This window comes from Coniophora puteana (genome assembly GCF_000271625.1).
Source record: "Coniophora puteana RWD-64-598 SS2 unplaced genomic scaffold CONPUscaffold_13, whole genome shotgun sequence".
Lineage (NCBI taxonomy): Eukaryota > Fungi > Basidiomycota > Agaricomycetes > Boletales > Coniophoraceae > Coniophora > Coniophora puteana.
Genome location: NW_006913065.1, coordinates 510329 through 534313, shown reverse-complemented (window position 1 = coordinate 534313; position 23985 = coordinate 510329). Strand labels below are relative to the sequence as shown.

Here is a 23985-nt window from a genome sequence, read left to right as displayed (position 1 = left end):
CACGTGCCAGTGGCGCGACTGATATCGCATTGGATGAAATGGAAGAATTAAGATGCACACATCTTACAGCCAACTACTACATTATTGCTTTGGAAAGAAACAAAAGAAAACAAGTCCATGATGTATGCATATGGTATATCGCTTCGCAGTGCAATGTCCGAGTCTAGATCGCCATAATCAGGTATCCACACCCTAGATGCAAGTCACCCCCAACGCTTATTACGCACTACGCCTGCGCGACGAAATTTTAAGCGTAAGAATGATCGCAAGTAGGGTAGCCATTTACCCGGAACCCCGCGACACGTCCTTGGGCCGGTATTTGACAATCCACGGGTGCGTCCTGACCTCTGACAGTAGCAGACGTTGCTGAGGATCATATTTCAACAGCTACATCAAGAAACCAGATCAGCATGACGTCGTCCTGTCCCCAAAGTAGCCTAGTGCGTACCTTGGTGATCAAGTCCCGAGCCTCCGGCGAAACGTGTGAAGGCACCTTCAGGTCCACCTTTGCGATCCGCCGGTACGTAGCTAAATTTACACAAAATATTAGCAAAACAAAGAAATTATACAATGGATAAGAAACTGACCTTGTGTACTACTCCGGTCCTCGAATGGTGGGCTGCCGACCAAGAACTCGTACGTGAGCACGCCGAGTGCCCACAGATCCACGCGTTCATTGTGCTCCTTGCCTTCCACCATTTCCGGCGGCAAGTAATCCAGAGTACCGCAAAGGGTCATACGCCGGTTCCCGGGTGCATGCACACTCCATCCAAAGTCCGCAATCTTGAGCTCTCCATTAATACCCAGGAGCAAGTTCTCGGGCTTGATATCACGATGAATAACATGCTTCGAGTGGAGGTACGCCAGCGCGTCCGCCATCTGGTCAATGTATCGCGAGCTCCGCCTCTCCGAGAACGAGCCATGCTTGGACAGCTGCTTGTAGAGCTCGCCTTTGCCCGCGAATTCGAGCATAAGGAAGATGCGCTTCTCGTCATGGAAGTAGCCGTACAGGCGGAGAACGTGCGGGTGCCGCAAGTTCTGCTGAATCTCAATCTCGCGCCGGATCTGCTTCTCGACGCGGGCCTGCACGATTTCGGACTTGTAGAGCGTCTTGAGGGCAAGAATGTAGCGCGGCTCGCACTTTGTCCGGACCATGTACACGCGCCCGAACTTGCCCTTGCCTAGTGGGCGGCCGATGTCGAAGGTGGTGAGGTTCCATTCACGGGTGGGGGACTTTCTGTGTGCAATGCGTTAGGCATGCGCCCCTTTTTCCCTGCCTCGTGCACTGACCTTGCAACACTAGAGTCTAATGCGAGATCTTCCGCAGCCTCGCCAGTGACCTTTTCCCCCCGCTTCTCATTCTCAAGCTCGAGACCACCGTCGTACTTGCCAATATCGATTGTCTTGGGTCCCGGTCTTGATGCTGCCTGGGATGATTCTGCCCCGGCGGTTTTGGGAGCAGCAGGTTTCGTTGCGGGAGGATTGGGAGCGGCATACTTTGCGAGCAGCTTGCCTACGCTGGACTGGGAGGGCGTCTTTATGTGGCCTATGGGCCTTGTCGGACCAGAGGGCTGGTTTGCCTTTTTGGCGTTGACGTCGAGGGCAGAGAACTGCTTGGTCAAGTGAGAGACGGACATGGGAGGGATGGGGTGTGGCTGTGCCCGCGACGGTTGAGTTTCACGCGTCGCAGTCACATGATGGGCTTGTCATAATGTGAGAAAACGCGTCTTGGAGTGACGCGCATGACATGATCACCATCTCTTCCATGCGGGGATTCGGGTTTGTGCCAAGTTACGAATCGCTGTCAGTCATGAGTCGCATATAAAACAACAAAATATCACTCAGATGCTCCTTGAGACTTCCCAGCACCTCTCATGCTGTCGAGGACGCTGCTTGCCCTGGCCGGGCCGTCTCTGGCACTCGGCCAGGTAGTCGATTTGTCCCAGCTTTCTTGGACGCTCAAGAACGCCAATGGATCCATCGCTATCCCTGGATCGCTGCCTTCGCAGGCGCATCTCGACCTTGCAAAAGCTGGTATAATCACGGAACCACTCCTTGGCATCAATGGTTTGCCAGTTTTCTCCAAGTCGTCGTGAACAAAACTGACAGTCATGAAGAATTCACTGAGCGCTGGGTCTGGGCTGATAACTGGACCTACACGGCCGACATGTCTAGTGCAGTCAGCTCTGGCTCGAACGACACGTCCTTGCTCGTCTTCTACGGCATCGACACCGTCGCAGACATAGTGCGTCTCATTGCCCTCCAGAAACACTTGATAACTTCAACGTCACGCAGACTCTCGCAGGACACCCAGTCGGTTGGGTTGACAACCAGTTTGTCCGCTGGGTCTTTGACGTCTCGGGCTATCTCCAGTCACCCGTGGGCGACGACAAAAACCTGACAATCGCCATCGAGTCCGCGTGGTACTACGGACTAAATGCCTCAACGCTCCCCGGTTCTGAACAGCTCATCGGGGATGACGAGGCCTCCCACATCCGCACGTGGACCCGCAAGATTCAGGACGACTGGGGCTGGGACTGGGTATGCATGACCACTCTTCTTTCTTCTTCCATATGGCTCACTAGGCACAGGGTCCGGCCTTCATTCCCAGCGGTATCCACAAGCCAGCATACTTCGTCACGCTCTCGGGCTCTAACGCGAGCAGCGCGTCAAACGACTCCACGGTTGCACTCGAACTCGCATCCTCGGGTCCTGTCGCCAGCAGCAGCTCCATCTTCCTCGATGAGACCTCCGTCGACATTTACAAGTCGGGTACCAACGTGACTGCTCCACCTCCCGAGGATGCCGACTGGGTTGTCAACGTCACGTTCGGCATCCGCTCTTCGGCGGCGTTTGACAAGCCCACAGTTACGCTCGCGATCCCCGAGCTGCAGCTCACGTCCGAGCCACTCGCGCTCGATGCGATCGCGGCGCAGACGACGGACGCGACCTATATGAGCATCAACTGGACCATCCCCGACAGCACACCCCAGCGCTGGTACCCCGCCGGCCTCGGCACCCCGCAGCTGTACAACCTGACTATCACGCTCTCGCCCTCCGGCTCCGGCTCCAGCGACACCATCGAGCAAACCATCCGCACCGGCTTCCGCACGATCTACCTCGACCAGCGCCCCTACACCTCCGACGAAGTCGCCGCACGCGGCATCACCCCGGGCGACCGCTGGCACTTCCTCATCAACGGCCAGCAGTTCTACGCCAAAGGCACGAACCTCATCCCGCTCGACCCCTTCTACCCGCGCCTCGCGACGGACAAGGCGCGCTGGCTGCTCGAGAGCGCGCTCGCGTCCGGCCAGAACATGCTCCGCATCTGGGGCGGCGGCGCGTACCAGCCCTCGAGCGCGGGCGCGGACGGCGGCGTGTACGACTTCTATGCGCTGTGCGACGAGTTGGGTGTGCTCGCGTGGAGCGAGCTCATTTTTAGCGACACGCCGTATCCCGTCGCGGATTGGTATCTCGCGGGCATCGAGCAGGAGGTTCGCCAGAACGTGCGCAGGGTGAACAAGCACCCCAGTAATGTCCAGTGGGCGGGCGGAAACGAGATTGAGGGAATCGTCATGCTTCTCGATGGTGGAGGAGGACAGCTCATGGATGAGGTGAGTGTGCTCATGGAAATTACTCAAAGACGAGTGCTGACGTGCTACTATCTTACAGTTCCTGCAGTTGTTCCAGGACTTTTTACATGACATTGTGTATTCCGAGACCAAATCAGTGAGTTTTTGTATGAGTGACCCCATTCGAACAGTCAACTAAAGCAATTGCAGGTTGTATACACGGACTGCTCAACCACGCATGGTGCGCTCAGTCTCGATCCTTATGTCCTCCGCCTCGGCAATGCTACCGCCGGCTCCATCTACGGTAACAGCGGTACGTCTCGCCATTTTGTGCCTCGCGACATGTATTAAGTACTACAACAGAACGCTACGACTACACTGCTGAAAATGCTTTTAACCTCAGCAGCTTCCAGGTATCTCGATTCGTGAACGAGTTCGGGTGAGTTTCCGACGTGTACATTATGCCCTCTTGACTTACACTGCCCCCATTTTAGTTTCCACTCGATGCCGTCGTTCTACAGCTGGGAAGAGGTCCTCCAATCCCCCGACGACTTCTCCTTCAACTCCTCTGTCGTCATGTCGCGCGACCACCACCCCTTCCCGACCAACATGTCCTGGCCGAACCCCAACGCCCCCGAGGGCCAAGCAGAAATGACCGAGGCCGTGCAAATGTGGCTCCCCACCCCAGGCACCACAAACTCCAACCAGACCTTCGCGCAGTGGTGCTGGAGCACGCAAGTCTTCCAGGCCATGACCATCGGCGCGCAGATCGCGTGGCACCGGCGCGGCGCGGGGCTCGGCGAGAACAACCTCGGGAGCCTCGTGTGGCAGCTCAACGACATCTGGCAGGGCGTCTCGTGGGCCGCGGTCGAGTACTCGGGCCGCTGGAAGGTGCTCAACTACCAGATGGCGAGCGTGTACAGTCCCGTCGTGATCAGCCCGTTCTGGTTCCCCGCAAACGAGAGTCTCACGGTGCTCGCGACGAGCGACCGCTGGGACGACGTGCAGGGCACGGCGCAGCTGACGTGGTACGACTGGAGCGGGAAGGTGCTCAATTCGTCCCAGACGAAGTTCGATATTCCGTCGCTGAACAACTCGGTGATCTTCGAGGGGACGAATCTGAGCACGATTCTCCCGCAGGGCGCGAACGCGTCGGACGCGTGGCTGTTGATGAACCTGACGTCGACGGCCGACGGAAAGGCGGTCACGAACGAGCAATACGTGCGGCATTTTCTCCTTTTTACGTTGGTGGTCTAAGTGGATTTTTACTGACACCGGCCGACAGTTCACCCCCGTCTCCCTCGCAGAAGCTGCGCTCGTCGACCCGCAGATCGCCGTCACTCCTGGAGACGACTTCACCTTCACGCTCTCCGCCAAGGGCGGCGTCGCACCGTGGACGTGGGTCGATCACCCCACGGGCACGGTCGGATACTTTGTCGACACGACGACCGGCACGGCTTCCAACGGATTCTACCTCGTACCCGGCATCGATCGTACTGGTGAGTATCGCCCTATGGTTGCGATCGGGATGAAGCTGACGGAGTCGATGCCCAACAGTTCGATTCAAACTCGAGCAAAGCGTGTCGACGAACACGAACCCCGACCCTGCGGACTTTGTCGTGCGGTCGCTCTGGAATAACACACATGTCTGAGGGTTCGGTGTCCGTTAAGTCGATAGCTAAACAACGCATCCTTAAATCCACTGACTCGAAAGTTTTCGGTTCTTCTTTTGTCTTTTCTTTCTTTCTTTCGTTTGTTGCGTGTTAAATCTGAGATATGTGTGCTACGAAATCTGGCGAAGCGTTCAAAGTTTCAGCTTTGAACGTGAACCTGGCATCGCATTTAACCGCGCGCGAACGATAATTTTATAATTTGTAACATGATTAGAGGGGTGCTCTTATACATATTTATGAACAAACATCCTCGCGGTGCAAGCAAGCTGCCCAACATCAGACAAACATCGATGCGCCCTGGCAGCGTATTTGCTGCATGTAATAGCATTAGCCCCTACTTCTCCGCCTGTCTCTTGTCTTCATCATGTTTGCCATGATTCCACCCCTTCACAGCGATTGTCATTGACCCTGTAAAAATCGTCGTCTAAAGCTACTCATACAGCACTCGTGCCAAGTGTACAAACAATGCTATTAACAGTTGGTATCGATGAGCAAATCCAGAAAGGCAGTGGTGGTAATATGATTAATTATGTGATATACTGTAGTCCAATGAGCACTAGGATTACCCAGATACAACACTCGAACCGGTTTTGGCTCGTTTTCGAATTGGCTCGTCCTTGTATTCGGGCTCCTGCGACTTTCTATTTACTTCTTCCCTTTCCCGTTTTGTGGCCAGAGTGGGCATTTGGTCTTCCGAACCATCATGCGTTGTCGACTTCCATTCCTCGTTAGCCAGGCAGCTATCCATGTAGCCTTCCATCCACTCGTGGGTATTCATGCGCTCAAGACGTTGATCCAAATCGGCGTGTAGTTCTTTCAGCGCGAGGAGACTATCCTCGTCGATATAACGCAGTCCAGCGTGAAATTGAAGACCTTTCAGGAGCTCCTTGAAGTGTGGAGAAGATAAAAGTGACAATGAGCCGATTAGTCTGTCATTTGTTAGAAGCAACAATTTGGATCCCACTACCGACTCGAAGTCGAAGTATCCAAGAAAAGTCTTGCGATCTTCAGGCAGCAATTTGCTCTTGACGTATCTCAAAGTGATCCATAGAAGGACTTGAACGAACGATTCAATGTCGTCAACAACCTTATGCAACGCTTTTCCACGCCGCAAAAGCAGAACAGAACGAAATTGCAGTGTTCCCTTTCATTCCCTTTCAGAACTGAAGACGGGTAAGAATGAAGAGAGACTGACTGTTCGCTCATGCGTTCTCGGAGCCTCATCGTCAATTGATTTTGCCATTTCCCAGTCAATGAGGTATCCGTCGCCAGTGGCTTTATCGATGATGATGTTGCCGACTGAAATATCTCGGTGCAGAATGCGAGCCTTCTTGACAGCTTGATGGTGAGCTGCGCCAATCAAAAACGCATGAGATAGATAACGTGAGGAGATGGAAGGCGTACCCTTAAATGCACAAGAAATCGCATTGACAAGTTCCCATGTTGAAGTGAAGCTCATGATAGGCCGCCCCACCTGTTTCAAGACGAGGCGAAAGTGGACAAGGTGACGGAAGCTTTCCTCGCCTGCGCCACACTCTTGTAGTATCCCTGGAATATCACCGGCAGTCACAACGTCAGGTATGTATGGCACCCCTTCCTTTTTCAATTTGGCGTATGTGTCACTTTCACGACCGTAGGAAGCCACGCGCCAGGAATCTTTGAGAAGTACAAGCCGCGGTTTGCACCCTTCATTATAGTCATATGCCTCAAAGCACCGAGTTCCGCGTCCAATAGGATATGTGTGAGTATTAGTGAAGGGCTCGGAGACAATAAAGGATCGACAGCCTCCATCCTCCTGACTGTAGACAAAGACTTCATAAAGAGGGGCATTCTTCTTGAGTCCTAGCATCTGGCGGGCTGCCTCAGCTCTGTGGTCTGTAGACTCTAGAGGGACGAAACTGGTATCGTGCCCGCGACTCTCGGCGTCTTTTGCGTGAGACAGCCGCCAAAGGAACTCTTGAAGATATGTAGTACTAGTCCAATCAAATAGAGGAGTTACTTCTGTACCGCTTCGCGAGTGACGCAGAATGCAGCAAACTTGACGTCTTATATAGATACCAAAGACTCGTGTTCGCTGCTGACTAGCTTGGATAGCATTCATATACAACCCGAGTTGTCCACGAGTATCTCGCGCCTTTTTGTTTTCGAGGACTTCTATGGCCTGATTGTCGTCCTTGTTTTCGAAAGGATCATCGTACTTGTCGACCTTGAACTCGATAAACGTCTCTAGACCACGGACGTTGCACTTAGCTGGAGCGCCTTTTTTGGGATAGATAGTCACGTCGGGTTTTATAACATGACCCTGGGCAAAAAAGGCGAAGTCCTCGTCTCCCGAGCTGGAAGAGTTGACTATCGACCACTCTTTGGAGATAAACGGAGCCATGGCCTGATTCTGGAGGCGATTTAGAAGCTGTTAGCAGACTAAAAGGCGACAGAAAGAAGTCTCGACGCACGAAGGGATCATACATGTCCTTTTCAAGTCGCTGATTGGCGATTTCAGAGTAGGGCGAGGGGTCAACCTCAGGCAACGTCTTGTCTTTCGGTTGCGGAAGAGAGTCCAGGACTGAGCGTATGGTCATTGTAGTGTATTTGCCACCGATTTCGCGTTCTGCTCGCACGAATACCTCGTGCTTCTCCTCATGAAACGTGGTGAAAGGTTGAGAAGAGACCCGTCGTTGATGGAAAGGAGTGGAGGTAGGCTGTAACGCCCCTTGCGTAGATGAAGGTGGTGTGGTTGTGGGCGACATGGTGATGGCGAAGACAAGAAACAACGAAGAGGATGCGATGTTTGTTCGAAACGCCGTATTGTCTGTCCAAATAAGAGCAATTACATACAGATCAATAGGAACAAATAGTGGTAATTACATAAAGTTGCGCAAGCAGGCCAACTTCTCAGTCAGCAATCTTCTTGCTGGCTCATGCCTAGCTTGCGTCGCGTTACGTGACGAAACTTATAAACTTCTTGGCCGTCGAACCCGGGACTTCCAGTCCTTTGAATGAAGGGGCAATCAAGCAGTGGTACTGCTCAAAGACACCTGGGGCACGGCTTCCTTCGGTATTGAAAGTGACAGACATGCTCCTCAGGCTGAAAGGCACAAAGGTTGAATACTACGTTCCTGATGTTGCGGCTGCCGGAGATGTTACAGCTTCCAATTTGTAGTTGAACGCGTTGGAATTGAGATTTGCGCAATGCGCATTGTGAAACCCCGGAAGGCGCTATTGCATTGAGCAAATCCATGATATATTGGAGTCCAACGCTAAGGTTACCCAAATATTGAATCCTCCAGCCGGTTTTGGCTCGTTTTCGAACTTGCTCGCTATCCTATTTGGGCTCCTGCGAATTTCTATTTACTTCTTCCCTTTCCCGTTTTGTGGCCAGAGTGGGCATTTGGTCTTCCGAACCATCATGCGTTGTCGACTTCCATTCCTCGTTAGCCAGGCATTTATCGAGGTAGTCTTCCATCCAGTCGTGGGTGTTCATGCGCTCAATACGTTGATCCAAATCGGCACATACTTCTCTCAGCATAGGGAGATAATCCTCTCCAGCGCGATGCAGTCCAGCGTGAAATTGAAGACCTAACAGGAGCGACTTGAAGTGTGGAGAAGACAAAAGTGACAATGGGGCGTTGGGATTTGTAAGTAGCATCATCTTGGATACCGCTACCGACTCGGAGTCGAAGTATGCAAGAAAAGTCTTGCGACTTTGAAAATGCAAACCGCTCTTGACGTATCTCAAAGTGATCCATAGAAGGACTTGAACGAACGATTCAATGTCGTCAGTGACCTTATGCAACGCTTCTCCAGGTTCCAAATCAGGGTCCAAAAGCCGACCAGAACGAAACTGCAACGTTCCCTTTGATTCCTTTTCAGAATTGAAAGTCACTTAGAGTTTAGAAAGACTGACTGTTCGCTCATGCGTTCTCGGAGCCTCATCGTCAATTGATTTTGCTATATGCCAGTCAATGAGGTATCCATCGCCGGTGGATGTATCAATGAGGATGTTGCCGACTGAAACATCTCTGTGTAGACTGCGGGCCTTCTTGAAAGCTTGATGGTGAGCTACGGCAATGAAAAACACATGAAGTAGATGGCAGAAGGGAACAGAGAATGCGTACCCTTGAATGCGCAAGACAATGCCTTCACAAGCTGCCATGTTGAAGCAAAGGTCGTAATAGGTCGCCCGAGCCGGCTTGGGACAACGCGAAAGTGGACAAGACGGTGGAGACCGTTCCTGTCTGCGCCACACTCTTGTAGCTTGCCTGGAACATCTCCGGCAATCACAGCGTCATATATGTACGGCACCCCTTCCGTTTTCAGTTTGGCATACACGTCACTTTCACGCCTGTCAGAGGCCACGCGCCAGAAATCTTTGAGAAGTACAAGTCGTGGTTTGACTCCATCATTATGATCATAGGCCACAAAGCACCGAGTTCCGCATCCCATAGGATATCCGTGACGGTTTGGAGACAATAGAGGATCGCTGCTTTCTTCTCTTCTAACTGTAGACAGAGACTTCGTAAAGGGGATCATCCTCCTTGAGTCCTGGCATTTGGCTGGCTGCTCCAGCTCTGTGGTCACCATAGGCTTTAGAGGCACCAAAGTGGTATCGTGCCCGTGACGCCTAGCGTCCTCCGTGTGATACAGTCGCCAAGTGGACTCTTGAAGATATGCAGTAGCAGTCCAACTGAACAAAGCCAATACTTCTGTGACACTGCGTGGGTGACGCAGAGTATGTAGCGAAGTTGGCGTCTCCTTGAACGCACCCGTCGGATTGTTGATGACCACAATCCAAAATAAGAGCAAATAAACATTCAGTTATGTATTGAGCGAACATCATAAGCTTCCGGAGCTAGGTGGTCGTTTACCCTACGCAAGTATTGTCACCCATTGTTGATCAAAGCAGCTGGAGTGATTGAGAAGGAACAGAGGGAACAAATCGGAGGCTCTGCATCTCTTCATCCGATCATTCAAGTAGCCGCCCACTCCCTTATCTTTCCCAAAATATACCACCGAGTGCACAGCGGCAAACCCTGCACTTATCTACTCGTTAAAAACCCATTCAACATGTCCTTCCTGTCGCCACATCATGAAGCTCGACTTCTTCAGACCCTCGCGGTGGGCTCTCGAACCAGAGGAGGCAAGCTTCGCGCCCGCGAAAGGATGGAGTAACAAGGATATGGATCCAGTCCCCCCGCATTTACGCACCTGGACGTATGTCACCAGTCAATTACGTCAATGTCAGTACAAGTGCTAACGCGAGTGTCTCGGCTAGGACATGGAGCTACGTATGTTGACACGACAAAGTCAACTATCTCTAAGTGAAAACTAAAAGCGTTGTCTCATAGATCTCTTATTGGGTCTCTGATGCAACTAACCTGGCTGTCTGGGAGCTTGCTAGTTCCATGCTTGCCATTGGTCTTTCTTGGTACGACTTTTCTTTCCATGCTCATGTCTTGTTGACAGTTAATCATAATATGCAGGCGGCAGGCTCTACCATGCATTGCAGTTGGATACTGTATCATATCTATTGTGATGGTTCTCAATGGCACGACAGGAGCGCGTCTGCACGTCGCGTTCCCCGTCCTGAATCGCTCTTCTTTCGGATTTTGGTTCAGCTACTTCACCGTCTTCAGCCGTGTCATCTTGTCCATGTTTTGGTTTGGGATTCAGGTATTCTTACCTCCTTTTGACCCGCCTTCGGTTCCCTTTAACACGAATGTCGGCAGAGCTACAACGGAGCTCTATGCGTGTATCAGGTAACTTCCCCAATACATACTCTACCATCCATTCAAGCTCGTAACATTTCAACCCAGATGCTCAAAGCCATCTGGCCCTCCATCGCTCGCCTCCCGAACCACATCTCAGACACCTCCATCACAAGCTCGGGCATGATGTGCTACTTCCTCTACTGGCTCATCCAGCTCCCCTTCATGCTTCTCTCGCCCCAGAAGATCCGCTGGCTGTTCATGGTCAAGGGAGTGTTCACGCCCATCACCTGGCTCGCGATGGTGATATGGTCCTTTGTCCGCGTGCCGGCGCACCAGCCTGGCGGACTTTTCAACCAGCATTCGACTCTGAGCAACCCGACGTTCTCGTGGGTCTGGCTGAGCGCAATGAACAGCGCGTTGGGGATATACTCGAGTTTGTCTGTCAATATTCCCGATTTTACTGCAAGTTCCACAACTTAGTCTCGCTTCGACTGAAGAACTAATCCTGCTCCCCTAGCGATATGCCAAAGACGAAAAGGCGTATGTCAGCCACTTACAAATTTTCCTCGTTTGCTAACACCTGTGTTAGACAATACATACAGCCTCTCATCATCCCCATCGCCTTCACACTCTGCAGTTTCGCCGGAATTGCAGTCACTAGCGCAGGCATTACACTGTATGGCGACATCCTCTGGAACCCCCTCGACCTCATTGACCGATGGGATAACCGAGCCGCAGCGTTCTTCGCATCATTTGTGTTTATGCTGGCCACTATTGGCACGAACATCAGCGCCAACTCGCTGGGATGCGGGAACGACATGACTGTTCTTTGCCCCAAGGTACTTCTTCCGCTCTCTGCTCGTAGTCATGCACTGTCTAAACTTGTCGTGTCAGTACATCAACATCCGAAGGGGCCAATTGTTGTGTGCGCTCATCGGCGGCTGGGCATTGTGCCCATGGGAGATTCTAGCCAAGTACGCCTTAAACACGCACGCAAAACCAGTTTGTTTACTGATATCTTTCTAGTGCAACTGGCTTCCTAAACTTCATGAACGGCTACACGATCGTTCTTGGTCCCTTTGCAGGAATCATGGTCACAGACGTGCGTGCAGTACATCTCGTCTGTTCTTCAACGATCTTCCTAACTTATCTGGTGTCTTGCTTTAGTTCTGGCTCGTCCACAAGGGTCGAGTTGATGTACCAGCCATGTACGACCCTCACGGGCGATATCGCTACGCGGGTGGTTTCGTGAGTACTCCCATTTTCCAGTCCTTTGACCGGACTGTCTGACAAGGCAGCCAATAGAACTGGCGCGCGGTCCTTGCAATGCTAGTCACGGTCATTCCGACCCTCCCCGGTCTAGCTAACTCAATCAACCCCAACATCTACGTCGGCAAAGCCGCCCACCTGTTCGACATCGCATGGATGTACGGCGTACGTGCCACAGGTCTTCAACAATGCTCATGAACTTAATCTTGTTTACACCGTAGTTCTTCGTCTCATGCGTGGTCTATTACACGACATCTGTCCTCTTCCCGCCCCGCGGAACGTTTGTTGACGAGCTCATCCAGGCTTATGACGTCGATCGTATACCGCATGGTGGCCATAAGAACAACGAGGGTAAGCCAAAGTTGCCGACGGGAGGCGAGGGCGAATATGACGGAAAGGAGAACGTTGACGTCAAAACAGTAGAGGTATAACACGGGAAAAACCCAGTACAGTCGACATGCCCAACATGAATTTTCACCTATAAGAATGAATAAAAACCAATATATCCGGGGTTATTCGAGAAAATCCTCCGCATCAAGCTGTACGTAGTGCATAAAACCTGTATTCCTGGTGTGCGTCAATGTCGGCGTAAGGTCTTCACACATCGTATGAAAACTTACCACCCAATCTTGTACGTGAAATTCCTGTCAATCGGCGGCCTTTCTGCACCCCTCGGCACGCACATCGGCGATGAGGACCAGTACGGCTCGTGTTCTCGATCCAGAGATGTAAACAGGTAGAAAATGGAGGGTAGCACTGGCTGCCCGAATCCTCCGTGGTGGAAACCAGGGGGGGCACCAAATTGCCCGTGCCCGCCGAAGCCTGGAGGTTGGTGGAAACCGTGCGTTTGCTGCTGGTGGAATGGGTTCGCTGCGAAGCGGGGGTTACCATGCGGAGTCGGCGGCGGAAACCTGCAGTCGCGGATGTAGAAATCCTGGTGAGTGCCTGCGCTCGTCACTGCGCAGAAACATTGGGAAAAGCTTAATTGACGACGTTTGTAGCGAAGGCAGCATACCGAGGATAAGCTGCTCGGGCTTGACCGCCGCCTCTGCTGCTATGGATTTCCCGTTCGCGAGTAAATAACGCCATGCTTCTGCTGGCCGCTTTACGATGGCTTCATGAATAACCATGATGTCAACTTGCTCGTAAGGAGGGACAGCAACTGGCCATCTGTACCAGCGGCCACCTTCAGCAAACATAAATTCACCAATCATGCATCGGACTTACCCAGCAACATTCTGAGGCAGCTCAAACGGCTGCACCTGCTCCCTGCGCATAGGCCACGCCTTCCAGTTCCAGCTCTCCGCCGACCTCTTGTTCTCCACATCAAGTTCCACAAGCTTATCCTCCAAAACATTCCGTATCCTCACAAACGAACCAAACTTCTCGCCCTCCGGCACGTACCCCACATCCCCCACCGCAAACTGATGCGCCTTCACAGAGCGCTCGTACCACATGTGGTCGTGGGCGCCATTCGCAAAGCTCGCGTCGCGTATCTGGCGCAGCGTCACGAGCGGCACGTCGAAGTCGCTGTCCTCGACGAACCGCTCAGCTGTCTGGGACAGGACCGCTTCCTGCCCGTCCTTCGGGAAGAGTCCGCGGATGAGAGCGATCACCTGATTCACTTTCCGCTGCATGTCCTCGGTCAGGTCCTCGTCGCAGTGCTCATAGGTATAGGATATACGCCCGTTGTTGGGAAGCATCTGTCGTAAAGTAGCATTGATCTAGGACCGGTGAACGTGGTTGCTGAGAAACGAAATTGCTCACACCCAGACATGCGTTCAATAATGTATGGGCAATGCCGTAGTTTCGAGCGCTGAACGAGTTTGCACTTCTTGGTGGGGGAAGAGACACGACTAAAGTCTTCGAATCGACGTGAAATGTCGAACCCTGAAGAGAGTGAATATCACGTCCGCAAGGCCACGGTTTGGCTCACCTCAATAAAATCCTGAAGCTTATTCTCATCGAGACCCAGCTGCTGCTGGGTATACATGGCCGTATCCTTTGTCGGAAATATATAGAGGTCCGTCTCACCAGAATAGCTGAAGCTCACTCACCGCCAAGTCGCGGTACTAAGCTCAATGAACGTCTATATTGAACTCGGGAGAAGAATTTACTCTTACTAAACGCAGCATAAGCTCAACATTAACCGCTACATTCGCTGAAGATAGCACTTGCCGCGCAAGCGCTTGGGGGGACTGTGTTTTGACTTTAGTGAAGGTCTATCCGCCACTAATGAACGAGATGACGTATAACTTACTTTGAGAAAATACGATAAATGGGGTATGTGATTTCTCGTCGGAGAAACCAAGCATCTGAGGTAAATTCGGGTGGCTGAAAGGTAGATCAGCACTTGAAGGCTACTTCGTTAGATATCGTTTCTTACTAGAGGTTCTGAAGCATTTTCACGTCCCGTAGCCACGCCTGTTGAAGGAGGATTAGCTTCGGGTTCAACGACGTTACATGTCAATACGGACCTTCTTCGCCTCGCCTTTTGGCCCATTATATCTCTTGACAAGAGCAGAACGACCTTCAACGCGAGCCTCGGCCGTACCAGCCCACCATCCTTGCTTTCCACGGGATCGACCCCGGAGCACGACGTCGGACTGGTGATATCGACGGAACTGGCCCAAAAGTCATGTTAAGTCCTTTTGAAGTGGTAAGGCGGGAAAAAGAACATGCCCCGTGCTCGTCATAGGTAGTAGACGAGGATAATTCCCCTGGGAGGAAGTAATCCAGGTCTTTATCTTCTGCTAACTCATCGGTGAGTTCTTCGGAGCCTTGAACCTGGAGTTCGCTCTGCAGATCTTCGGCGAGTTCAGCAGCTCCCTCGCTTTTCAGTTCTATGATCTCCTCCTCGGCTACGTCCTTCATTGTCTCCGGTTCAGAAGAGTAGGGCGGCAAAGACATCTGTCCCCCGACCGATACTGAGTCCTCGCCTTTGTCAAGTGCTGGTTTTTTGTCGCTTCCAGAATCCTCTGAACGGGAACCAACAGTGTAATGAATGTCAATGAGAGTAGCCATCTATAATTCTGAGGTTCAGATTCAGACATAGTGTTGAGTGCTCTTACATGAAAAGACTGTGCCGCCTCGTTCAGCCTCAAGCCATGCTCCTTGATAGCACTTTCAATCGAGGCCTTCTTCCAGAATCGATCTCTCCACTTCGCATCTGCAAGCTCCTTCATGAACGAGCTAAGAGCTGACAGGGTCCTGACAGAACTCAGTGCGTTTTCGCCACGGAAAGAGCACTGACATACTCCTCGTATTTTCTCAGGTTCCGTAGGAGTGGCCCCGGAGCCTTGTCCCACCGCCCCTGCATTTGTTCGTTGATGTCCACCAGGATCGTTGCGGCGCGCCTTGCTAGCCTATCACAGTCAGATTTGTTATTTTGAATACCCTATAAGGTGTCAATGTTAAGCGCGTCGATGAAGTCCAAATCACGAGAGGAACAGCTTACTTGTATGGTGTTTAGGATAACAAGCACAATGGTAGCTGCCGCTGCCGCTGGAGGAAACTGAAGGGCATTGACCACTTGCGCTGTGATTTTAGAAGCGGCAGTGACAGCCTGAAGTGAATTGGCGAGGGGCACTCTCCTTCGCACGAAGGTGAGAGGCATGTTATTCTGACGCTGGACGGTCCACCTCTGTCCAACCCGTTCAAATTGTGAAGACCAACAAATGTAGGAGTTAGAAAGACTGTGTAAACAGCAAAGTTGACATTTCAGCGCGCGAAGCAGTGCCAGCAAACAGATCCAGGTGGGCGTTTGAGAGCCAAACTGAGTTTGACGTGCGCAGTTGATGCCTGCTTGGATGCTGCCATGGTGGCCACTGGCGGACGTTGGACGGAGCCAATATTGGTCAGGGGCAATTCCCATACGGTACGAGCGCCTATTACAGACTATAAAGCGCGCGCTTGTTCGGGGAATGCCGTCGATGTGTCCGTCTATAACTCTCCTTAAGTCAAGCCACTTTCAAGTTCACTTTTTCCCGCAATGCAGCTGGATTACTTGGCCTCAACGACACTTTGGCTCATGGTTAGTGGCGGTCTTTGGCTGCTTAACTGATTCTCTGTTCGCTGTTTGGCTACGTCTGATCACCAGCCACGTGTCTTTCGTGTTTTTCTTTGGTTCTACCAGAATATTGCTACTATCTACGGCTCAGCTGGGGCTGTTTTGGTGTAATCCAGTTCTTCACGCCGACCTATCATGACTTGTTGTCGCGCTTCATTAACTCGAATGGTGCTCTAGGTTTCCCCGATACACTTTAGCTAGGGTTCTTCAACATCTCCTATACCATGATCTTGTCGGCTTGCTCCCTTCATTTTTCAAGTGAAAGATCGGACGTGTGCATCTTGGATAGCTGGATACGTCCTGTCTTTCGTGTCCGGTGATTTCGTCGTCCGATTCGATTGTAAACTCTGAGAGCTCCAGTGATGGCATTTTCAACTTTCGAACTCAACGTGGAAAAGTTTCAGCTATCTCTCCTTTCTGCAACTGCCTCGGATGTTTGCTGCAGTTCAACCATTTTGCAGCCTGCCACTGTTGTGACGTCTGGTCTCTGTCTCACTCTGCTACATCGAGCTCGATTCGACGTCACCTTGGACCAGATCAAAATCTATTATCCGCAACATTAGAATCTGGCCTGGGATCTGGCCTCATGGTGACTGGCAGGTCAGCCTAGCATATAACAGCTTGCTTCTGGCTCCTGTCTTTTCATCTTTCTTCTCCTCTTACCACCTCTTGTCTTCGCAACCTCCACCTGTCTTCGCAACCTCCACCTATCTTCGCAGCCTCCACTTATCTTCGCAACCTCCGCCTGCCTTCGCTACTGCAACACCCATCTTCATAACTTTCTAATTTACAACTTGCCTGCTATGTCTTCGTTCGTTGCCGTCTTCTGCACCTCGTTCGTCCAAGCCCTTTGCAACATTGTTTATATCCTTCGCCTTCCCTTCATCAAGACCGCAGCTCTTTTCACATCATGGTTCAGGCCACCAGCTGAGGATCCATCGTTACCACTCCCAGCAACGGCCCCTCATGAAGAGCAGACAAAGAAAGGTTCCCGCTTCCACATCTGGCCCTTTACCGTCAAGGGCAAGTCCGAAAGGCCGTCAACCTCGTTCAGCAGCCTCTCCCATAGTGCGCACACACCAAGGCGGCCCCGGCTATTTGGCCTTGGCAGCAAATGCGAGGGCAAGTTTGACATCATTCACTCTGATGTGGAAAAGGGCTTGTCAGCCGATCTTTTACCCTCGCCCATCGAAGATTACTCCCCGGTCCACAACGGCACCTCTCCTGTAGATCATCCTAGGCTGCGCGACCCCGGTGACCAGCACCGAGTCAAGTACACCCGTTCTGCTCCTTGCCTCCGCGTGCGCTCCGATTTTGGATCAGAGTACGTGACTCTTGCTTACCCACCATTCAATGCAAACTCTGCAACGGCTGATCACTCTTCACCAGATCTTTCCCTCCTTCCCCTACTCTCTTCCTGGGCCGGTCCCCCACCGCGACAGCCTCCCCTAGTTCTTCGACCCCCACATCTCCTTCCATCCCAGCCTCTCCTAGCACCCCTGTAGTGAGGCGATATGCTCGCACTGCCCACCTCTTCCCTCTGGACGAACTTACGCCTATCAAGCCCAAGGTGTCAAGTCGACGTTCCGACGCAGACCACCTAGACGATGTTGACCGGCTCATCATCGAAATGCAGCGTGAGCTTGCGCACAACGCAAAGAACACCAGGAAGTTCTCGGATCAGGTCAGAGTGTCCCTCATGGTTGTTGACGATGAAGTAGTGATCTAGCTGTAATCATTGTTGTTGGTCATTTTCCTCTTCGTTTTCCTACGCTTGAGATTCTCCCTCCCGCAAATTTGCATTACTTCTCCACATATTATATGTCTTCCCTTTCTAACCTTTGCGTCTCTTTCATTCCCGGCTTCTGCCCTTCGTAAATTTCCCCGATATGCATATCCCACTATGCCTCTTCATCATAATTCCCCTAATATCAATAACCTTATATCCTATATATGTAGCTGTAGCTCTAGTAACGTGTCTGTTTTGCTTGTGTATCAAACAATGGAAAACATCTGCCTTTACATGGCAGTGACTACCAACTTGCGTAGTGCGATCAAGTACCAATCCGCGTACTCTTACCAGTTTACAGCATGAACGCTCACTCTATAATTGACGCCCGACAAGTCCACGAAGTTCACAATGGCCATATGCAAGGACGATCCTTGAGTAATCTATCATAAAATCAAGCTAAATTCTGGTCCCTGCGTCCTCTGATCTTGGCGCCGAGCTCAAGTGCCCGCTTGCCTTCGAGCCAAAGCATCGCCTCTGAAGGAATGGTTATGTAATCAGCGACAGTCGACAGAAGAGCAACTAAACCTACCTTTGTACGTTCTGGGAACGACCCTCCTCGAGGCTGGTTTGCCATCGTCACGCCGCCAGGTAAAGCGGAAGTCGTTCGTCATCTCCTCTTTCCCAGTCGATACGTCTACCACGTAAGCTTGCACCGCGACGTGCTGAATTGCAAAATTTAGGGATAATGAGCCTTGTCAGACCAGAGACATGCACTACGTACCACTGCACCCTTTCCAGCCTCCGGTGGAGTGGAGTAGATGATCTGGGAAGTTAGCCGCAGGATGCATCCGATGGGCACAGGTCTCGCAAACGATATTCTGTCCAACGACAAGAACGTGACGTGCGAACGAGTGAACAGTGAAGCATTGGAGAATCCGAGCTGTAAAATGTTGGTTATATCCTAGTGTTGAGCAGTGAAAGAATCATTAATCGTACTTCGTATGCAAGACGCATGAGATATCCTCCGAACACCTTTGAGTGGACGCTAACAACTTGTCAGAAGCCGAGTTTACTAGCATTGACAGCAAACTCACTTGCGCTCTTGTGGGAACATCAACATCGTCTTCTCTAGCCGTGTGTCGCCCATCCATAATTTCTCCTTATCGGCCTCCTCTTGACCGTACTTCAGCTCATATGCATGTAAGTCGGCGGCCTCTATTTTGTTCGGAGGTACCCGTTCGAGTGATTGTGCAAGGTTCTCGCGCCTGCGGTTCTTTGCAGCTATTATACAGCAAAATGCTCGTCAGCCAAAAATTCTGTAGCTCCAGAACAACCCCAGACCTTCACCCATGTTGAATAATGATCGCTCCTCGGGTGTGGAAATCACCAACGAATTAATCTTGCGCGCACGCTGGGTGCGAGCGTCCCTGCATACCATGGAGAACCGGCCTCGAACGTCATGAGTTTGACCGTGTCTTGCAGCATTCTTGAGGGTACAACGTACCTAGCATGACGGTCTCGGGTTCCTGGTCCGTATTCATGGCCTCCATTTTAACAGCAACTTCCATCGAGCTCGACCCAGTATAAATCACCTGTCCACTCAACCTCACATCCCTTACTGGGAGGAGAGGCGCAAGCATGTCCAGCCTTTGGAAAGCGATATGCTCAGTATCTAGTGGAATCAAAATATTCCCGGGGTCCGGTGATGCTCACCTCTCAACCGACGCTGTGACAAAATAAAAACCTCTCTCCTGAATCTTTCCCAGTGTCTCTACCTCCGGGCCCAGGACATGCTTATACGCGATCGACCCGGCGAGCGAATCTAGATGCTCCATGAGCATGCCCGTCCGCAAACCGCCATACGCGTTCGTGTATTGCTCCAGGAGCTCCGGTGACGATGCGAAGGGCAGTGTGATTTCCGTGTACGTGTCGTGCATGTTTCGAGGTGGCAGAGCATCCTCAGCGTTGCTACCTGTGCCTGCGTTCTGCGGTGGTGCACCTTTCGCTACACTTGCACCATTCCGGTCCGACGTCAGAAGCAGTTCTGACCATAAGCCATTGCTCCTCATAGGCATGGTCCTAAACATTCGAGTCACATCATAAGAATCTCGCCTTCCGAACCCACATTCGTTGAGACTGACTTATGATAAGCGGGATTCGCCCTAGCCCCTGTAGTAAAAATCATGCTGTCAACAACACCTTGGTGGAATGCCATTCAATAACATATCACTCACGGACCGCCCGTAGTAACCTATCCATCGTCTTGATATCATTCGTTTCCTCCGCTGCCCTGTGCTCGGCAGCCACAAGCGTCGTATCTACAGCCTCGGTCTGGATTTTTCGAAGTCCAGAAGCCTGAGGCAGCTGAAGCGTCAGTCTCCTTGTGGATGAAGGTGCTGCCTTCGCCAGGGCTGCCCTGGCTGTCCTGGCTGCGAGCATTGAGGAGATGGTCTTGTGAACGCAGACTGGTAGTAGGGATTGGAGACAGTGCGCATTAACAGGGACCGTTCTGGTCGCGTATTGGCGCGTTCGCCCTTGGTTGCCGGTGACAGCGTCCGACTTTGCCGAACGAAGCGCAAAGTAGATATGTTGCGGAGCCTCTTTCGTAGGCCATGACGCATATGTACTCGCGCATTGCTCTGTAACTAGTGCAGATTAAAGTTACTTACACTTGAAGTCACGTCGTTACGTACTTCAAGTTACAATCAAGCTGCAATTCGAGCTTTGAGCTTTTCGTAAGTATTTTAGTCCCCCCCTACAGACATTATAATAAGGCAGGAAAGTAGCCGAAGAGATACAAAGGCACACACAGTGTATTGCATGTACTACCCGCAGTCCCATCTCGGCATCGCATCGAAAATCGAAATCGAAAGTATCATAACTTATGTAGAAACGCTCATACAGCATCACCAAGTCAAGGCTTCTCGTGTTATGCCAATAAGTAACCTCTCTTTCGCGCCTCATGCCTATGCATCCCGAGCGTGCTTGGTTTCATTTACTTCATCCCGCGGAGTGACTTTTACCTCCGCATGCAGGCATGAGCGAACGCAGCGCCGAGTCATACGTAGCGAGACCAGAGACCATAAACAATCAGACCATCAACCTCAACGTCCAACCACCAGCTCTCTTACGGCTCAGCACGGTCAATCCTACGAATATCCGAGTCAGGCGAGCAACGCGCATCAGAAGGCGACACCTCCTCATGGCCCGTTCGTTGTATGGAAATCTCGATTGGGGGGAAGAGACTGCCGTTGAACGAGCCGCGGTGGTTCGGCGGCACAGGGAAACTGATGCTCAGGAAATCCGAACCCCTGTGGTGGCCATTCGAGTTGGTGGTCGCTATTGGACTATTCGTGGGGCTAGGGAGAGCGGGAGGGAAAGCAGGAGGGCGAGCAGGAGGGAAGGAAGGGAAACGATTGTTTGCAGCACAGATGTCGAACACACCCATATTCTGCAGCTCTTGAGCTTTCTTGTTCGAGCGCCATGTCTGCAACACCGAGGACTCGACCGACGAAGTTGAGTCGGTGGACGTGCGGTGGGAAATTGGCGGCTTGTTGATCTTGTCACGCAAGATGACGGAGAGGCCGCCGCTTGTGTTGCGGCGTATGGGCTTGCCGGACTTGTCACCGGTCACGCCCGACGTCGGGTTGATGAAGCTTGCCTCAGGGAAGCCGGTTTCTTCAAGCATTTGCTGCACCCAGACTGATGGCCTCTTCAGCACGGGGTCAATCGTTACAGGAGTGGCATAACACTCACGATAGTGGGCCAGGCCCTTGCCAAACTGCAGTCTGCAGAAGAACGCGAGAATGACAGTCACGATGAGCATGAAGTCCGCAAAACACGTGAAGGCCCCGAAGAACGACCATGCTCCGAGCTCGTAGATGAACACAGGACTCGTGAACCACGTAGCGTTCATCCCAATGAATCCTAACGTCATCGAGAAGAAAAGGGCAAACATCCAACGGCATTCCCGGCGCATGGCAAATGCTCCGAGCACATACCATGGCACGATGAGCTGTACAAACATGAGTCCAGTTAGTGGACCGTCATGACTATTACTCACAGCAGAAGTGACATAGAAAGGTACGAAATACAGAGATTTCTTGTACGTCGCAGGCTCGATGTCCGAAGAAAGTTTGTTGTACCAGACGGCAGCCGATGCCATCATGAAGAAGGCGGAAAATTGGAGTGCCACATAAAGCCAAAGGACAAGCTAAAGGGCCGCAGTCAACTACTGATACCACATCTTGCAATCAAACCCAACACTCACATTATACATTCTGCTGATTATGCGAGGTGCGCCAACGCTAGTCAAGGTAGTTTTCAAATATCCCTAAGATGATGCATGAGCAAACCACACTGATACCGGAGCTGACGACTCACCCGAATGATTTTGTACACGAGGAAGCACATGATGAAGAAAACAACGGCGTTCACTCCAATTAGCTTTTTATAACACTTCAGCTTTGCCTTTTCAAAAGAAGGAGATAATAAGACATACTGCAATGAGATTACCCTCCTCTCGCCAGCCACCCAAAACATCCACTCCTCCACACATGTCGCCGACTATGACGTTCGTGTATTGATCGCGCGTGGTCTTGTCTGTGTAAACACGGAACGAGGCCCAAGCGGTGTTCAGCGCATGGCTAGCAAGCACTACAATCCTATGGAAGAGTAAAGGGGCTGGTGCGGTGAAGATATGATTTAAACGTACAGATGAGGAATGGATTCCGAAAGAAGCTGCACAAACGCTGTCAAAGATAGCAGACTTTCAGAGCATACAAGATACGCACACCGACGACGGAGAGCAAGAACTGCCAGGTATGGAAGATGAAATGTGTAATATCCTCGCTCATCGCATCTCTCAAGCTAAAAACTCATCAACAGAGATATGCAGGCAAAAACAGTGACATACAAGGTCTCCAGCGGAGTTAACGATTCAACGCACTCCAAGCTCAATGTAGCAGCACCGAATGCAGCGTCGGTAACATGCACGCCCACAACAACGCCATCCTCGTCTACGACCTGTGCGGTGCCCAGCGTATCCTCAACGACTTGATCATAAAGGCGAACTGAGGTTGCACTGAGTTAGGCATTTTGAGGAGTATTGGGATATAACGTACGTGCTCGCGTGGCAAGAACCGGACTGATGGAACTATTCGATGCCGGGATACAGGTGGTTCCTGCTTGATTCGGGATGCCATTGCACAACATGACCTGGTTGCCCTCAATTACTGAGAAGCCTTTCTGAATGCCGGCCGTGAAGACGATATCGGAAACAAAGTCCCTCCCCTGCATGCTCATGACAAACTGCATGGTCATGATGGTCGTTTGTGCAACAGAGTTGGCGAAGGCGAGAACGAAGAAGCATAGCGTGAATCTATTGAGAGTGATCCTACGATACTGTGTAACTTATGGGTGAGCATTTGCAAATGCCAGAGAGCAAAGCGGGGACTGACCCATGCCTTGAGGGTTGCAGGCACAGATTTGGTCGTTACAAGCTCCCTGAGCAACATAATTAGGAACAGGCCTTAAAGCTCGAAACGTGTATGAGCGTGCGCACGAGCCAGCCGTGCTGAAGCGGAAGGAAAGAAGGGCGGAGGGAGGGTGGAAGGAGATCCGAGTCTAGCAACGCCGGGTTGCAGGATGGAGAGGACTGGCCATAAGGTGGGTGCGCCTATATGCGCTGGCCCGTGGAGCCTTTGCATGGTTTAGCGTCAAACAGAAGGGGAGGGCGGATGACGCTCTGCCAAATCAAGGGACATGAAACTGCCGAGACATCAGTGGGACATGGCAGGACATGGCTGTGTCCTTCTCCGCAGATCTTCGAGACGCTCATCATTTCACCGCACGGCACTTCCCGGATTTAGTCCCCCTTCCACTTCGACGCTGCCATCATCCCGTCATGAAGCATACACACTTGAGCACTCAGCGCCAAATAACTTCTCACACGAATATCTCA

The 23985-nt window shown here is 51.7% G+C and overlaps 9 protein-coding genes across 9 annotated transcripts; 3 read left to right on the top strand and 6 right to left on the bottom strand.

Moving 5' to 3' along the window:
• Positions 1-282: 282 nt before the first annotated feature.
• Positions 283-1637, bottom strand: CONPUDRAFT_157878 (kinase-like protein; the record flags this gene model as incomplete). The annotated part of the gene is made up of 4 exons (XM_007774890.1): positions 283-387; positions 449-528; positions 588-1237; positions 1291-1637. The coding sequence occupies 4 exons, from the start codon at positions 1635-1637 to the stop codon at positions 283-285; spliced, it is 1182 nt and encodes a 393-aa protein (XP_007773080.1).
• A 221-nt stretch (positions 1638-1858) lies between these two features.
• CONPUDRAFT_168513 (glycoside hydrolase family 2 protein) lies at positions 1859-5457 on the top strand. The gene is made up of 10 exons (XM_007774889.1): positions 1859-2067; positions 2118-2245; positions 2296-2541; positions 2592-3614; positions 3673-3729; positions 3783-3885; positions 3936-4011; positions 4067-4793; positions 4858-5071; positions 5130-5457. The coding sequence occupies exons 1-10, from the start codon at positions 1875-1877 to the stop codon at positions 5222-5224; spliced, it is 2862 nt and encodes a 953-aa protein (XP_007773079.1). The 5' UTR covers positions 1859-1874; the 3' UTR covers positions 5225-5457.
• Positions 5458-5758: 301 nt separating this feature from the next.
• Positions 5759-7986, bottom strand: CONPUDRAFT_130045 (uncharacterized protein). The gene is made up of 4 exons (XM_007774888.1): positions 7699-7986; positions 6650-7637; positions 6441-6595; positions 5759-6389 (listed from the first exon to the last, which is right to left on the bottom strand). The coding sequence occupies exons 1-4, from the start codon at positions 7822-7824 to the stop codon at positions 5808-5810; spliced, it is 1851 nt and encodes a 616-aa protein (XP_007773078.1). The 5' UTR covers positions 7825-7986; the 3' UTR covers positions 5759-5807.
• A 581-nt stretch (positions 7987-8567) lies between these two features.
• CONPUDRAFT_76310 (uncharacterized protein) lies at positions 8568-10133 on the bottom strand (the record flags this gene model as incomplete). Its single annotated transcript, XM_007774731.1, has 4 exons — positions 8568-9107; positions 9150-9304; positions 9361-9956; positions 10111-10133. The coding sequence occupies 4 exons, from the start codon at positions 10131-10133 to the stop codon at positions 8568-8570; spliced, it is 1314 nt and encodes a 437-aa protein (XP_007772921.1).
• A 198-nt stretch (positions 10134-10331) lies between these two features.
• On the top strand, positions 10332-12653 carry CONPUDRAFT_168511 (NCS1 nucleoside transporter family; the record flags this gene model as incomplete). Its single annotated transcript, XM_007774887.1, has 13 exons — positions 10332-10456; positions 10518-10530; positions 10591-10670; positions 10726-10915; positions 10972-11001; positions 11059-11415; positions 11471-11493; positions 11543-11792; positions 11848-11927; positions 11980-12055; positions 12121-12201; positions 12259-12387; positions 12444-12653. 13 exons carry the CDS (start codon positions 10332-10334, stop codon positions 12651-12653), a joined length of 1644 nt encoding a protein of 547 aa, XP_007773077.1.
• Positions 12654-12734: 81 nt separating this feature from the next.
• CONPUDRAFT_157874 (uncharacterized protein) lies at positions 12735-15838 on the bottom strand (the record flags this gene model as incomplete). The annotated part of the gene is made up of 15 exons (XM_007774886.1): positions 12735-12789; positions 12843-13179; positions 13238-13392; positions 13450-13925; positions 13990-14112; positions 14159-14224; positions 14280-14294; positions 14346-14444; positions 14496-14556; positions 14609-14646; positions 14700-14732; positions 14785-15246; positions 15294-15432; positions 15480-15619; positions 15680-15838. The coding sequence occupies 15 exons, from the start codon at positions 15836-15838 to the stop codon at positions 12735-12737; spliced, it is 2358 nt and encodes a 785-aa protein (XP_007773076.1).
• A 1256-nt stretch (positions 15839-17094) lies between these two features.
• On the top strand, positions 17095-18064 carry CONPUDRAFT_168509 (uncharacterized protein; the record flags this gene model as incomplete). The annotated part of the gene is made up of 2 exons (XM_007774885.1): positions 17095-17615; positions 17681-18064. 2 exons carry the CDS (start codon positions 17095-17097, stop codon positions 18018-18020), a joined length of 861 nt encoding a protein of 286 aa, XP_007773075.1. The 3' UTR covers positions 18021-18064.
• Positions 18065-18215: 151 nt separating this feature from the next.
• Positions 18216-20051, bottom strand: CONPUDRAFT_110339 (thioesterase thiol ester dehydrase-isomerase). Its single transcript, XM_007774884.1, has 8 exons — positions 19745-20051; positions 19528-19687; positions 19365-19472; positions 19118-19304; positions 19020-19068; positions 18805-18963; positions 18613-18745; positions 18216-18557 (listed from the first exon to the last, which is right to left on the bottom strand). The coding sequence occupies exons 1-8, from the start codon at positions 19958-19960 to the stop codon at positions 18475-18477; spliced, it is 1095 nt and encodes a 364-aa protein (XP_007773074.1). The 5' UTR covers positions 19961-20051; the 3' UTR covers positions 18216-18474.
• Positions 20052-20782: 731 nt separating this feature from the next.
• CONPUDRAFT_110336 (uncharacterized protein) lies at positions 20783-23666 on the bottom strand. The gene is made up of 11 exons (XM_007774883.1): positions 23483-23666; positions 23147-23426; positions 22939-23095; positions 22817-22892; positions 22738-22763; positions 22525-22687; positions 22407-22469; positions 22294-22356; positions 22087-22236; positions 21780-22038; positions 20783-21725 (listed from the first exon to the last, which is right to left on the bottom strand). The coding sequence occupies exons 1-11, from the start codon at positions 23537-23539 to the stop codon at positions 21151-21153; spliced, it is 1869 nt and encodes a 622-aa protein (XP_007773073.1). The 5' UTR covers positions 23540-23666; the 3' UTR covers positions 20783-21150.
• Between the last annotated feature and the right edge of the window lie 319 nt (positions 23667-23985).

Bases quoted from the DNA above. Each gene is read 5' to 3' on its own strand.
- CONPUDRAFT_168513 (XM_007774889.1), top strand. From the start codon at position 1,875: ATGCTGTCGAGGACGCTGCTTGCCCTGGCCGGGCCGTCTCTGGCACTC. The intron at 2,542-2,591 runs GTATGCATGACC...CACTAGGCACAG, and splicing joins ACGACTGGGGCTGGGACTGG to GGTCCGGCCTTCATTCCCAG. The intron at 3,886-3,935 runs GTACGTCTCGCC...GTACTACAACAG, and splicing joins CTCCATCTACGGTAACAGCG to AACGCTACGACTACACTGCT.
- CONPUDRAFT_130045 (XM_007774888.1), bottom strand. From the start codon at position 7,824: ATGACCATACGCTCAGTCCTGGACTCTCTTCCGCAACCGAAAGACAAG. The intron at 7,638-7,698 runs GTGCGTCGAGAC...AATCGCCTCCAG, and splicing joins AGGACATGTATGATCCCTTC to AATCAGGCCATGGCTCCGTT. The intron at 6,596-6,649 runs GTACGCCTTCCA...TGATTGGCGCAG, and splicing joins GATTTCTTGTGCATTTAAGG to CTCACCATCAAGCTGTCAAG.
- CONPUDRAFT_110339 (XM_007774884.1), bottom strand. From the start codon at position 19,960: ATGCACGACACGTACACGGAAATCACACTGCCCTTCGCATCGTCACCG. The intron at 19,688-19,744 runs GTTGAGAGGTGA...CTAGATACTGAG, and splicing joins TTTATTTTGTCACAGCGTCG to CATATCGCTTTCCAAAGGCT. The intron at 19,473-19,527 runs GTACGTTGTACC...ATGACGTTCGAG, and splicing joins ACCCGAGACCGTCATGCTAG to GCCGGTTCTCCATGGTATGC.
- CONPUDRAFT_110336 (XM_007774883.1), bottom strand. From the start codon at position 23,539: ATGTTGCTCAGGGAGCTTGTAACGACCAAATCTGTGCCTGCAACCCTC. The intron at 23,096-23,146 runs GTACGTTATATC...GTGCAACCTCAG, and splicing joins GGTTCTTGCCACGCGAGCAC to TTCGCCTTTATGATCAAGTC. The intron at 22,237-22,293 runs GTGAGTGTTGGG...GCGGCCCTTTAG, and splicing joins TAATCAGCAGAATGTATAAT to CTTGTCCTTTGGCTTTATGT.